The following is a 12,907-nucleotide window of genomic DNA, read 5'->3' as shown; positions in this document are numbered from 1 at the left end:
TAAGGAGAAGAGGGAGGATGATTTCTGTGAGGACGACGTGGCGACGGTGACGCCGTGGGGTGAAAAGTCTCCTCCGAGTCCTGTGGAAAGAAGGAAGTTCTTTGAGGTTCTTAGACTACGCAAAGAAGGATAAAACAATAATAAGAATACTCGCACAAGAAACCTCATCCTCCCATAAAATAAAGTCCACCATTCCGTCACGAAGAAATTAGGTGCCACAGAGCAAAGTCCACAGCATTGACAACACGACATTACCTGGCATTGGTGATGCTCTACATCAGCCATCTGGGCCATCGATAGTCCAAAGCAGGAGGATGCTTGATGATCTACAAAATTTGGCACTATCTGACAGTGATTTAAGCGCCAGGTCTTTCGTGCCCACGGTCCCCGTAATCAACAACAAGAGGAAACAAATGCTTCATATCTGCTGTACTCGACCATCAATTGGACAGCCTCATGTATGTGTAACTGACGGCAAGGATCAGATAATTGAGTTGAGAAAGCTCCTGTGAGGAAATTGCAAGAAGTATATTCAGTAGTGTTGAGAGAATGACCCCGTGTCGCAATATATTCACTGTCATTAAAAGTATAGGCGGAGGTAGAAAGCAGGTGATCTGATCGTGATGGTTGATTGTTGCCGCTTATGGATCTGGCAGTCCATGGATGAAGTGACCGTCCTGTTAGTACTGCTTTCGGTCCTCTGCATCTTCTGACCTCGACGCCCTCGCCGTTCTGCTCGCCTTGCTCCCACGATGAGCACGACCCTCTCCCACACCACCAAAGTCCGCCAGTCTCTTCATCTGTCCATAGATCCATCGCCTTACCACCATTTTCGTGCTTCATCATCGGATTCAAATACGTCATCGTCAGATTCTGCAACGACCAGCTCAGGGACCATGGAGAGCTCTCCGCTGTCTTCCATGCCCGAGGAGGGCATAATATGCACGGTGTTGTGCATGTATGATTTCCAGTCGGACGATCCCAGCCACCTGTCCTTCAGCAAGAACGAAATGCTCGACATCATCACGCAGGAGGCAACTGGATGGTGGGCAGCGATGCGACGTGGAGCCTCTGTCGTCGGCTGGATACCGCAAGCCTTTGTGCGCCCGCTTTCGATGGAAATGACGGAGAGACTGCGCAATATCCGAGAAGAACTTCGCGTCTTTGAATATGACGCTGAGCAGCTCTACAACTCTGCACCTATTTCACGGCTATCCTGCGACCTCGAGCCTCAGCGCTCTTTGCTTACAGACACAGAAAGACATGTGTCTGTTCGGTCACAGCGATCTTTGCCCGAGACTCACCAGAGACCGTACCACCCGCCCTCTCCAAAGACACCAGTACCTCATCCTCCTTCGATAGCCGTGCCCATGAAGTGCATGCTGAAGAACCCCTTCTGCATGTATGACATCTCGTCAAGGGGCAGGCTCGCTGGCACCCACGCGCCTCTCTCACCTCTCCGAAATACCCCACGGCCATATTATTCGGACCACGAGTCGGACGCTGAATCTCCGTCTGCCTCTGACAGGCGACGCTTGGAAAAGATTAAGCAGCTTACGGGAAGCGAGGAAGCGGTCTCGTTCATCAGCATTGTCCAAGCTCAGGCCAATTCCCCATGGTATATGAAATCGCGGCACTCAGATCAGCTAAGGTTTGACAGCGACGGACAGGTCCGATCCGGGACGACAGAGGCTTTGCTGGAGAAGCTCACGGCGGAAACCTCGAAAGATGTTATCAGTAAGATTTTGCTATCTTGCATATGCACTCTAATTCTCACCGTCTCTACAGAGGCCGCACGGGAAACATCGTTTCGAAATGCGTTTCTGATGACGTTCCGGACGTTTATGACTGCCGATCAGCTGTTCGCCGCACTTGTGGGTGTTTATGCTATGGAGTACCCTAGCAGGATAACGGATTCAGAATACGAAGAATGGAAAGAGAAATGCTCTCTGCCTACACAACGTATAGTGCTGACTATCTTTACTATGTGGCTCGAAGATCATCGGCTACTCGAGGAGGAGCCCCACATAGCCCAGCGCCTCACTAATTTCCTCAACGACGTAATTCCTCCCCTTGCCGTGACGGCTAAATTGATTGTTAAATCCATTGAGCGGCTGGTGAGTATATCAAAATCGGACTCTTTCACGGCGCTCAGATCCTCCAGACATTTGCCAGTCCCTGCGTGGAAACGCCCGTATTATCTCCTCGTCGGAGAAGAAAATCTCGCGATCACAAAGGCGACCTTCTCCGCCTTGACCCCACAGATTTGGCCGAACAGTTATCGCTATTTGAGTACACTCTTTATAGCAAAGTCACTCCTCAAGATTGCTTGCTATATGCAAAATCGCCTCAGTTAGCCCCCAATCTCAACAACTTCTGCGCCACCCATGACAAACTGGCGACCTGGGTAACCTTTAGTGTTCTGAACAACGATGCCCTAGGAAAACGGGCGGATACTATTGATTTCTGGATCAAAGTCTCCGAGGTATGACTTCATTGCTACTCGTAGCAAAAACTTTCTGACCGTAGTCCCTAGAAATGCCGAAATATGAACAACTTTGCATCTATGAGCGCGCTTATCACAGCGCTTAACAGCGTCGTCATCACACGGTTACATCTCACATGGGCCCATGTGGGGCGAAAGGCGAATCTCGACGCGTTGTTGAAATACAGCGAACCGTCTGGAGGCTTCGCGGCGTTTCGAAATCTTCAGAGTAATGCCGAGGGTCCTTGCGTGCCTTTTGTTGGGATGTACCTTACTGACATCGCCCACATCAAGGATCAATTTGAGGACATTGACGACGATGGCCAAATTGTGTTTATCAAGCGGCAACGGTGGTATGAGACAATTACGCAGATGCTACGACATCAGTCGAAACCGTATAATATCGGAGAGAGTGTATCTATCCGTGGCTTTGTTTCTTTGCATCTACGGACAAATGGTACGAAGGATTCGAGTTTGGCTTGGACAAAAAGTCAAGAGGTACAGCACTCAGAGTTGGCACATGCAGATATTCGTAGGGGATTAGAAGCTGCCGGATTTTAGGTTTCGTCCTTGTGTTTTTACTTTGAATTTATGCATGCGTACATAGTGGAGGGGGTAGTTAATATTCAACTTTGCAGGGCTGCCATGGCCCCTAATCATGGACCCTGAGCGTCATGATCAATCCTACTTTTCTGCTGCCACGACTAAAACATGGCAGGTCTTCTGGCTACGACAACTGTGATTTTTTCTCTCATTTTCGCTGTGTTCTATCAATTCTATCTGAGTCCCACACTGACAACATTTGGCGTCGGTCGAACTGTTGAACCATACGAGCATAAGGGTCGATGCAAAACCATTGCTGAGGTAGAAGGATGTGAAAGTGAATATTATTGTTTCGTTTCCTCTGTAGTCATTAACTGAGTTCTCCTTTATAGAAATAGTGTTGCACCATACAACTGGACATGTATACATGGCCTGCTCGACACTAAAACAGCGATTCCATGCATTGCATCCGTCGAAAGAAGCTACCGTGCCAGACTCTGAAACCAGCTACTTTGCGACGTATAGCCCTGACGAACATGTTACTCGTCTATCACTAGAAAACTTTGACATGTCTCGCACTGTCGTATTTCACGGGATGGACGTCGTACCATCATCCGCTATTCCTCAAGAACTCTTTGTATTTCTCGTGCATCACCGTCTGCCTCTGGGAGGTCAAGACCCTGCGCGAGTGGGCTACGACTCATCGATTGAGATATTCAAAACATCCGTTGGAAGCAAAACCTTGACACACCTGCGAACTGTTGAACATCCCGTTATCTATTCCCCCAACGATGTTATTGGTTCCGCGGATGGCAAGAGCTTTTTCTTCACCAATGATCGAGGCGGGCCAAAGACTGGTCTTGTGAGTTTAGAATATTTCTTTGCCGTTTTCTGTATTCAACAAAGGTTTAGACACGGGATTTACACGAGTTCTTGAGGCCGTCTTCATCTGTTGGCTACTGTCACGTCGAAGAAGGTTGCAAGACATCAATATCCGGAATGCTCAATAACAACGGTGTCGTCCAGGCTGACAATGGAACTATTTATGTCTCCAGCACCCTCTCGAGTGGAATACGCGTGTTGGAGAGGCAGGAAGACAATACACTTGTTCTAACAGATGTGATTCCCTCTGGTGAGGCTCTCGTTTTGTCAATTCGATCCACAGTTGCAAACCAAATGAGTTAGAAACCATCATTGATAATTTATCTATGGATGAGACTGGAACGGTGTGGGCGGCTGGTCAGTTTTCTTTCGAATGTGAAAGGTTGGCCTCCGTCTTAGGCGTATGGGTTCAGGTATTCCGAGAGCGCAGGATGCATTCAAGGCGATGATGAATCTATTCACGACCCCGTGTCCTATCTCGGTTTACAAGTTCTCTATAAACACTGGGCCGTCTTCGTTCTTCGGTGAGAAATACAAGGGAGAAAAGGTGCGAAAAAAAATTGGGTGCGATCCTGTTCAGCGCTCATTCTTCATTTCTGATTTAGGTCCTGGAAGACGATGGAAGCCTGACTTCTTTCATTAGTACGGCAGCCTACGACTCTCGACGCGGTCGACTGTTCCTTCATGGTAAGTTTTTAAAGTTCATTGTATTGAAAATTTCACCGGTTCTATCTAATGCGCGATCGTCGCAGGCCTGGGTTCTCCTGGGCTTACCGTACGTGAGATCTGAGAAAGCCTTTGGGAGAACAAGAGCATTGCTAATCAGTCTGCCGTATTGTAAAGAGGAACCACAGGGGCATGACCTTCGAACACGAATAAATCATTTCTCATGACTAACATCGCCACTCATGGGAAGGAGAAGGAAGGAGAAGAAGAAGGTATCTCTTGAACACACCGAACCGTTCCCAGGACGGTTCATTTTTCACATTAGGTCGTTTTCCTGAAACAAAGATCTCCGAGTCAATGGCGTCAAAAACAAGAAGAGCGGTAATTATAGATGTCTATTGTTGGACCTGACCTCAACCCGGTAATAAGGACTGAAGCACTTACTCTGAAGGATTTTGAACGGATTGCATCATTCGCATTGCTATAGGTTCATGTGCTAGGGCGGTAGCGAGTCATCTCCATATGAAGGCAGATCGATTTATCTCCATGGGCATTGCCATAGTCCAGGAAAATTGAACAGTTTGATGTAGTGGGGCTAGCAGCAATGGGGTTGGTGGCGGCTGAAACGCAGGTCGATCTACATCAATGTTCATTCAACTGTCGGAAGCACCTAGCATTTTGAACGTCCTTCAGGCTTCACGGATGGGCGCAGTTTAAAAAAAGAGTAAATTGACATTTTATTCATAACCAATCCGTATTTATTGAACTACATATCATTAACATTTATGTTTGTTGCCAGTCTCCGAGCCAGGAGCTCATAGATAGCAGAGCTTGAGTCTGGACTTCAGCAACAGAGAAGTCTGCCTCTGCGTTCGCGACCTTCAGGTCCGAGCAATGAAAACCATCACCCACGAAGATGGGCTGCAATAGCGTTCCTATGAGGCCCAAACCATCAGCGGACATAGTGGCATCCTTCCATGGGTCACCTGGAATGCATGAGAAACAATGTCATGGCTAAGGGAAAACATCTTACGGTTCGCGTTCGCAAAGAATAATCGATCAGCCTGTACGGCCCAACCAGTGTATCGTGAGTTGACATTAGCGACAGAAGGTTCAGGTGGTTCCGAAAACGCGTCGGGAAACATGAGAACACATTGACGCTGTAATTGATCACAGAACATGAAAACCAGAGACATTAGAGAGTGATCAAATAACTGACCTGGGTATACAAAGTATCGGTATTAACAAGTCTGGAGACAATCGAGGGGTAGCCTTCTGGGGGACCGCCCTGAACAGGGTGTCAGTCGAGGAAAAGTAGAACAAAGCGCTCTTACCTGGTACCAGCCGACTTCATTGCATCTACGTAATCATTAGATAAAGATGCAATCATTGCCATAGTGGCGCCAGGAAAACCTACACGGTCCACATCCAAGAGCGGTAAGAATTGCCCACTTCGATATTGGTGTAGTAATCCAAGGTCCCATCGTAGGTGCCCAAACACACTCTGTCAAGGATGTCAGTGCCAGAAAGTACAATACCATCAGTCACTCACACAACGCTAAGGTTGCCGCATACTGAAAAGAAGGGATACCAATACATCAATAAATGAAACAACACGGACTAGAGTTGAGCACTTACGATACTCGAGGTACTCGCCCTTAAAATAAGCACCCCAGGAGGCCAGGGCGTTTTCAAGGCCCCAGCCTTCCGCAGGGGCGCTGATACCATCTTTGACTTCTAGGGCATCACAGAACATGTAAAATTGCGCATCTGGCCCTGAAGTAGGCTGAAGAGACTGCCAATCCCAGAGATTATTTCGTACTAACGCCGAATTAGTCTGTGAGCACGCGTATACCGGACAGAAACGTACGGGCACCCGCAGCATCATCAAGATGAGTAAGATCGCTCATGCCAAAAGTCTCCTTGACGGAGTCAATGGCCGTAGTATTATCGCCAGTGAAAATTTCATCCACATAGGCAATCACGGCAGCCACATCGGCGGAACAATTGGCTGGCATGTACTGTCGGATTGGCTCGTAGTATTGCCAAAAATCCCTGTAAAAGCCGACCATTCAACGAGCATTAGGCGGAACGGCGGGACGTAAAAAGATGGATCCTACGTTATTGCCTCTACTACTGCAGATGATGCATAGCCGGCATAAAACATCCCAGGGTTGCTATCGGTGAAGTATTAGCGAAAAATTTTCTACGAAACCAAGCCGGTTTATTCACTTTACCATAGTCCAGCTCACCAAGGCACCTGTCCTGGATCAGATCTGTCGTCTTCAATCAGAAGCGGAAAAAGATACCGACCGGAGTAGCTTCCTCCAGCCAAGATCCAAGGTGCTTTGTTAGGACCTAGTTGATCTCCGTTTGTCATTGGCAAATTAACATTCTCAGCAAAATAGACGAAATCGCTAATGGCTTGAGAAATTGTAAGCACTCTAAGGCTCTCCGATGAGAGGTCTGGGTACGGGTTGCTTGCACCGTAGAAGCGGTGTTCCAGGATGACCACCGCACCATGTTGTTGTTGTGCGATCTGGCCAAAGATTGAGATATTGGTAAGAAATGGGTAGTATGCTGACAGATGTGATAACCGTTAATTACAGAAGCATCCTAGAAATTAAAAAAGCGCACTCTCAGCGTTGTTTTCCCCGGGAGTAAGGAGAATGATCGGGCCGCCTAAAGGGTGCGGGTCAGCAGATCGGCGCGGAGAAAAACACGCCACACGAACCAGATTCATAATACTCGGCGGTGTGCCAATAACGTTGCTGAAACGTCCCAAGAGACGCGTTATTATGGTCAATCAACTGGTCGAAGTAGTACACGGTGTCATAGGCAACAGTAGCATTCGCCTCTGCGGGCGAAGCAAGGTATAAGGCTTCAACAGGAGGAAATACGGGCATGGGCATTATATTCGCGTGAGGACGGCCATCCTTGAGCATAGCAGATATGAGTCCTGGTAGGCATGATAACTGAGCGAGGACGAGTGGGATCCAACGCATCGCAGAGAATTGGAAACTGCTGAGGTCGAGATACCAGTCGCATTACTCGAGCTTTAAATACTTGTCAAGCGTTGGCGGCGTCGTATGGTCAAGGGGCTGTAGAACCAAGCAAACCAGTCTGAGGAAGCTCAGGGTTCCTTTGGTCAAGTCAGAAAGATCGTGATGGAACCTATAACTGATGTGGACGTAGTTTCCGGGTGGTGTGCTTCCATCATCCCCGGGTCAGAGAGAATCGGTCATAATGGTGCGCTGCGCCGCCGCACACGTCCAGCAATTGAATGTGCTTCAAGCCGCGATTTTCGAAATCAGCGGAACAGAGGAGACGGGTTCAATTGAACTAGACGTTCTTGATGTAAGCAGTAACCGTTCAACAACGTCCTTGGAAACAATAATGCATCGAAGATCGGGGCTTCGCAAACGGTGGGCAATTATGGGCTTCACATGGCTCGTATGGCTGTGTATGCAACTAAACCAGAACGGAAGGCCAGATCACTTGAGCTGGCAGAGCAAGTACCAAGTCCCAGCTGGTCCAGAACGAAAATTTTCAAGGATCAGATTCCTGAGAAAATTCGAAGTCGAAATCGGAGTCGGACCGAAGAAACAGCATGGCAAATCAAGTCATTTTCTTCAGCAGCATGCAAGTTGAGAGTGGACAGTCAGGAGGCTGGCAGGCGTATGAATGATCCAGCAATCGTTGAGATAATTGCCTTGATTGACCATCAATTCGAATTTGGAAAAACGGGTTTTTTGTCCGACAGTTTATACTTAGGGGTGAAGACAAACAAACAACGTCATTATATGTCCGACTCAATCGTATATTGTAGTTGATTGCCCTATATGATTGCCCTTATGTAGTCCCTCGACCAGCGCCTGCACGATGTCCACCACGCCGCTTACCTCCGCGGCCCGGACGCTTTGCCGGCTTCTTACTTGAGCAATTATCGCAATACCATTTTCCTTCGGGAGGCACTTCTAGACCAATGCAGGTCAAATGGAACTTGGAAAAACAAAAGAAAAAAAAGTATTAGCCTTTGCTTCATTAGGGATAACAAACATTTACCCATTCCCTTTCACAATTCGAGTCATCGCATGCTATCATGTCGCCATAGCTGTACCCGTCACAGAAACAATACCTGCGATTGTCTCCATCCGCTTCGCCGTCCTGTTCGACAGTACCCTCGTCCTCTGCACCGGAGCCAACATTCATCGGCATACCGGCGTCGGAGTAAGCCGCGGGATTCCTTGCTATGGGCACTCCGGGACCCTCTAGCTGTCTGGGCATAGGCCATTCGCCGCCTGGGCCCGTGACCACACCTCCGAGGGCACCGTTCGGGATATGAAGCTCGAAGGGATGGGTATTGCCATTGGAATGATACGGAAGGGGAAGGGATGGATGTGATGCTGAGGGCGGGACGTTGAATGCTTCTCGACGCGATCCGTGGTTGGGTAAACCGTGATCATAGGTGCCATTAGGGTAATGCTCGTTCTGAGGCGAGCCAGTACGGCGACTGTTACTGTTTGCCGCAGTACGCGACCTCCTGTTGCCACCGTGAGTATGGCCTGTACCGTTCGTTCGTCCATGTGTCGAACCTCCACGCGAAGACGCCTGGGGCGGTTGGGGCGGCATATGTGAAGTGACAGAAAGGACTGAGTCAGCTGGAGAGCCGGCACGTTCATTTCTGTACAAAGTAATGAAAACCATATGTTTGTGCAATTATTTTTTGGCGTACCTGCGTCCTCGCCCACCATTGCGCGGCCTGCTTGGTCCGTCTACCACTCGCTCTTTTCTCGGAGTCCCATCATCATCCCCCCGGGCTCGTTTTCGTTTGACAGGACTGGGGTCCGTTGCGCTCGTCAAAAGAGAGCCGTAATTGCCTCGCCGTCTTCTTCCACCCTCCATCATCGTAACCGGCATAAAGGTCTTGCTCGCCACATGTGGGTACGTGGTTTGTCGATTAAGAATGGAAGCATCGAAGCCGGGGATGTGCTCTGCCAGAGTACGGAGATGGCTCACATGAGACTTGAGATTATCTGCAGCCAGGCAAGCGACACGAATCTTATCCTCACCCCCCGGTTTGAGGGTTCTCGCCTCCTCTGCGATCTCGGACAACAGCCAAAGGCGCTCTTCTTTGGGTCCTTTGCCCTCTTCTATCATCTGCGTAAGAGTGTGTATTTTCGCCGTTATAGACGCCATGGCAGTGGACAGAACCGCATCGAGTTCCCGAAGGTCCGCAAAATTGCGTGAGAGGTCAAGTGGTAGAGAATCGAGAGTGTGGTTATACTCCGAAAGCAGAGAAAGAGAGTATGCCGTATCGATGTGTGAATTCGAGGACATTATTGCTGAGCGAGATTGCTGAGGCATCATTAGAGATGTCGTGCACGACGTTGTGGCCAGCGCTAAAAAGGATCATTTATACTTTGTTGACCACAACAAAGACCCGTCGGGTGTCCCGGTCCGGATCCTTTTTCGATTTGCAAACCCAAGCATTAGTTAGTTAAAAATACAATCAAAAAATATGCTACGATGAAGGTCGAATGAAAATACTAGCAGCTACATATATGTGATGATCATGGCGTCTTCCTATCCTGCAGCCGGCAACCTCGCAAGCCTCAAGCGCTACTTCACAATGCACCCAAACCAAGGGCTTCTACAATCCATATGTTCCAATGGCATCGCGGCTTCTTCATTTCTCCGCCAATCACTTCCTGCAGCACACCAACTTCTTCAACCCACTTTGGACCCCATGAGTCCGGTTTTGTGACGCTCCTCTTGTCTGGCCTTTGGGCCCTTTACCAGAAAGGGAGGCATACATGGCATGTGCGTCTCGCGGAGACTGGTAGAAGGATGAGAATGCGTTTGGGGACGTTGAACCGGTAGGGAAGAACGAAGACGACGAAGGAGATGAAGAGAAGGACATCATTGAATGTGCTGTCGCTATTAAAGTGTCAGAGTAAAGCGCGCGGCGTGGGCAGAGGCAAGAATAGTGCAATGCGTGTGGGAGATTGAGACCGTAAAGGATAGGAAGAATAGAAAGGTCGTCAGGTATGAGATAACGACGTGCTTGGGAACTTTAATGGTCAACGAAAGAACTTGGCGAGAAATGTTCAGAAGAAGTGGTGATGAGGGTGAGTCAGATCCCTGCCAATCGACTGACTGCTGTTGTTGGAGAAACCAAAGCGCTCGAGCTCTGTTATATAGCCATGGAAAGGATACTCCATGAAATTCTGGACCTATAGAGGAAAGACAAGGTAAAGCCCATATTAGGAAGTGTCCTTGTCTGCGAATGGCAAGTGCAGCAAGGTTAATGTCATATAGCTCAGGGCAACTCCATGCTTGGCCAGAGTGTTGCGTAACCAGGTCGTTGTATTCCAAGTTGGGAACAAAGGAAACGGCTGTTCTTGTCGTCAAAATGAGAAGCGTTGACCGAGAAATCAGGGCTGCGTTCGAAAGCGTACGAATCCTTCTACATCTGCTTCGATCACCGCTTGAGATAGAATAAGGGCCAGGATATTCCTGGGGAAGCTCTGCAGACGACCAGGAAAGAAAGGCGCCTTACAGCCGATATTATTGCCTTGAGTGACAGATGCGACCAGAACAGAGGACAATGTCCAATCTCAATGGCCAGAGGGGGGCCCCAAAGCTGAAAAAGTAGAACAAAGCGGAGTCACTTGCGTTCCCCTTGCGTTTCATCGACGGGCAGGCAATCAGCAGTTTGACGGAAGCGCGAGATTCTATTTTCAAGATTCACATCACGTGCTGCGCGGTTCAATATTCGCGGCCACGGTATACGCGTCTGACTGTTCCACTGACTTGCAGCCGCCTCCGACTTGTTCTCGTCCTCTCTCACGCAGCAGCCCTTCGTTCTCCGTTTCAATAACCCCTGCATCAATGGCTAAAGGCCCAGCATTCTACGCCGTAAGAGTTGGACGTAGTCCTGGCGTTTACTCCACCTGGTACGTTCCGTGACCCAGCTCGGTCCAAAATTGAACTGAGATGACTCCAGGGACGACTGCGAAGAACAAATCAAAGCCTTTCCCGGAGCTAAATACAAGAAATTTCCGACGGCACAGCTGGCGCAAGAGTTCATCACTGGCACATCAGGAGGATCAGCAGACACCGCTCATTCATCAGCGCAAACCATCTCAACTGCCACAAGCAGATCAAATTCAGTACCATCAACATCTGAGACATCTCCTGTTGCCAGCATTCAGGGTGAAATCACCATCTTCTCGGATGGTGCATGCAAAGGCAACGGCAAGACTAGAGCCGTGGCAGGAGTCGGGGTATGGTGGGGTCACAACGATCCAAGGTGAGGATACATATCTGCCATGCTGCAATGGTGATTGACAGCGGATCTGACGTAGGAACTTGGCAGAACGCTGTCCAGGCAAACAAACCAACAACCGCGCAGAGCTTATCGTCAGTATCATTATCTCATCTATCAGAGATTGTCATTCAAAGTGATTTTTCGTAGGCTATTGTGCGGGTACTTGAACAATCACAGACTGAGACGAACCCTCTCCGCATCAAAACTGATTCTAGATATTCAATAAACTGTATGCGTTTTCAACTGTTTGACGTTTGTGCAGTTATCGGATTTCTTTAGGTGTGACGCAATGGCTGCAAAAGTGGGCGGTCAACGATTTTAAGACTGCCAAAGGTACTCCGGTGGAGAACGCATCCCTCATCAAGTACCTTGCGAGACTTCTTGAACGTTCGGATCGGCTTGGACGAAAGATAAACCTTGAATACGTTCAGGGACACGTAGGTATCGAAGGGAATGAAGCAGCGGACCGTCAGGCAAATATTGGTGCTACACTTCCAGAGCTTCCGGAACGTGACTGGGAGACTCTGGAGAAAATCTTGACCAACAAAATGAACGCCGAGTTGAAGAAAATGAAGCATCGGCCAGAACAACCTGCCACTCCTGCCCCGCAGTTGTCTAAAGAAGTGAGTTCTTCTAGGGTTTGGAAAAGAGCTGAGCATCAACATTCTTCAATTCAGGAAACAGCTTTCTATGCTGATGGGCTGTTAGACGACGACGACATTGAGCTCGATCTCCTCTGATATGTTTCGCGTTGATTTTGACTCTGCAAACATATATCTTGCGTTCATTTCTTGGCTCTCCCACACATGTATACTTTTTAGCAGCGCGATGTATATAGAGACCACCCAGGTCCTAGTAATGCGACGATGATCTCATTGCGCAGTTGTACAAATGCATGCCACTAAGGTTAAGTAGAACAGCAAAGCAAACAAACAGATAATAAATCAGAAAACATGCGACGGGAGAAAGAACCAGCGAATGACCTGGAAAAAAGCGAA

At 48.6% G+C, this 12,907-nt stretch overlaps 5 protein-coding genes across 5 annotated transcripts; 3 read left to right on the top strand and 2 right to left on the bottom strand.

The window, feature by feature from the left end:
- Window positions 1-639: 639 nt before the first annotated feature.
- On the top strand, window positions 640-3,150 carry BT62DRAFT_926334 (ras GEF). The gene is made up of 4 exons (XM_043185011.1): window positions 640-1,737; window positions 1,789-2,117; window positions 2,165-2,485; window positions 2,537-3,150. The coding sequence occupies exons 1-4, from the start codon at window positions 753-755 to the stop codon at window positions 3,044-3,046; spliced, it is 2,145 nt and encodes a 714-aa protein (XP_043045616.1). The 5' UTR covers window positions 640-752; the 3' UTR covers window positions 3,047-3,150.
- An 8-nt stretch (window positions 3,151-3,158) lies between these two features.
- BT62DRAFT_282957 (calcium-dependent phosphotriesterase) lies at window positions 3,159-5,132 on the top strand. The gene is made up of 8 exons (XM_043180358.1): window positions 3,159-3,365; window positions 3,421-3,890; window positions 3,941-4,160; window positions 4,214-4,267; window positions 4,324-4,457; window positions 4,516-4,597; window positions 4,663-4,848; window positions 4,902-5,132. Exons 1-7 carry the CDS (start codon window positions 3,197-3,199, stop codon window positions 4,698-4,700), a joined length of 1,167 nt encoding a protein of 388 aa, XP_043045615.1. The 5' UTR covers window positions 3,159-3,196; the 3' UTR covers window positions 4,701-4,848; window positions 4,902-5,132.
- A 227-nt stretch (window positions 5,133-5,359) lies between these two features.
- BT62DRAFT_977776 (peptidase S28) lies at window positions 5,360-7,581 on the bottom strand (the record flags this gene model as incomplete). The annotated part of the gene is made up of 13 exons (XM_043189298.1): window positions 5,360-5,562; window positions 5,610-5,736; window positions 5,796-5,864; window positions 5,911-5,935; window positions 5,994-6,080; window positions 6,129-6,150; window positions 6,215-6,397; window positions 6,447-6,631; window positions 6,697-6,753; window positions 6,809-6,836; window positions 6,890-7,156; window positions 7,214-7,258; window positions 7,311-7,581. The coding sequence occupies 13 exons, from the start codon at window positions 7,579-7,581 to the stop codon at window positions 5,360-5,362; spliced, it is 1,569 nt and encodes a 522-aa protein (XP_043045614.1).
- A 1,039-nt stretch (window positions 7,582-8,620) lies between these two features.
- BT62DRAFT_990432 (uncharacterized protein) lies at window positions 8,621-10,014 on the bottom strand (the record flags this gene model as incomplete). Its single annotated transcript, XM_043190226.1, has 2 exons — window positions 9,312-10,014; window positions 8,621-9,260 (listed from the first exon to the last, which is right to left on the bottom strand). The coding sequence occupies exons 1-2, from the start codon at window positions 9,944-9,946 to the stop codon at window positions 8,621-8,623; spliced, it is 1,275 nt and encodes a 424-aa protein (XP_043045613.1). The 5' UTR covers window positions 9,947-10,014.
- A 1,409-nt stretch (window positions 10,015-11,423) lies between these two features.
- BT62DRAFT_282521 (ribonuclease H-like protein) lies at window positions 11,424-12,861 on the top strand. Its single transcript, XM_043180357.1, has 6 exons — window positions 11,424-11,535; window positions 11,586-11,891; window positions 11,958-12,001; window positions 12,057-12,138; window positions 12,189-12,532; window positions 12,587-12,861. Exons 2-6 carry the CDS (start codon window positions 11,816-11,818, stop codon window positions 12,647-12,649), a joined length of 609 nt encoding a protein of 202 aa, XP_043045612.1. The 5' UTR covers window positions 11,424-11,535; window positions 11,586-11,815; the 3' UTR covers window positions 12,650-12,861.
- The last annotated feature ends 46 nt before the right edge of the window (window positions 12,862-12,907 follow it).

Source organism: Guyanagaster necrorhizus, assembly GCF_019112545.1.
Source record: "Guyanagaster necrorhizus MCA 3950 unplaced genomic scaffold BT62scaffold_2, whole genome shotgun sequence".
Classification (NCBI taxonomy): Eukaryota; Fungi; Basidiomycota; class Agaricomycetes; order Agaricales; family Physalacriaceae; genus Guyanagaster; species Guyanagaster necrorhizus.
The sequence above is the reverse complement of the archived record's forward strand: the minus strand, read 5'-3'. Positions and strand labels throughout refer to the sequence as shown.

Excerpts from the sequence above, each read along its gene's own strand:
- BT62DRAFT_926334 (XM_043185011.1), top strand. The coding sequence starts at position 753 with ATGAGCACGACCCTCTCCCACACCACCAAAGTCCGCCAGTCTCTTCAT. Across the intron at positions 2,118-2,164 it reads TTAAATCCATTGAGCGGCTG|ACATTTGCCAGTCCCTGCGT; the intron begins GTGAGTATATCA and ends CAGATCCTCCAG. Across the intron at positions 2,486-2,536 it reads TCTGGATCAAAGTCTCCGAG|AAATGCCGAAATATGAACAA; the intron begins GTATGACTTCAT and ends CGTAGTCCCTAG.
- BT62DRAFT_282957 (XM_043180358.1), top strand. The coding sequence starts at position 3,197 with ATGGCAGGTCTTCTGGCTACGACAACTGTGATTTTTTCTCTCATTTTC. Across the intron at positions 3,366-3,420 it reads TGAGGTAGAAGGATGTGAAA|AAATAGTGTTGCACCATACA; the intron begins GTGAATATTATT and ends TCTCCTTTATAG. Across the intron at positions 4,458-4,515 it reads AGAAATACAAGGGAGAAAAG|GTCCTGGAAGACGATGGAAG; the intron begins GTGCGAAAAAAA and ends TTTCTGATTTAG.
- BT62DRAFT_282521 (XM_043180357.1), top strand. The coding sequence starts at position 11,816 with ATGGTGCATGCAAAGGCAACGGCAAGACTAGAGCCGTGGCAGGAGTCG. Across the intron at positions 11,892-11,957 it reads TGGGGTCACAACGATCCAAG|AACGCTGTCCAGGCAAACAA; the intron begins GTGAGGATACAT and ends GGAACTTGGCAG. Across the intron at positions 12,533-12,586 it reads CCCCGCAGTTGTCTAAAGAA|GAAACAGCTTTCTATGCTGA; the intron begins GTGAGTTCTTCT and ends TCTTCAATTCAG.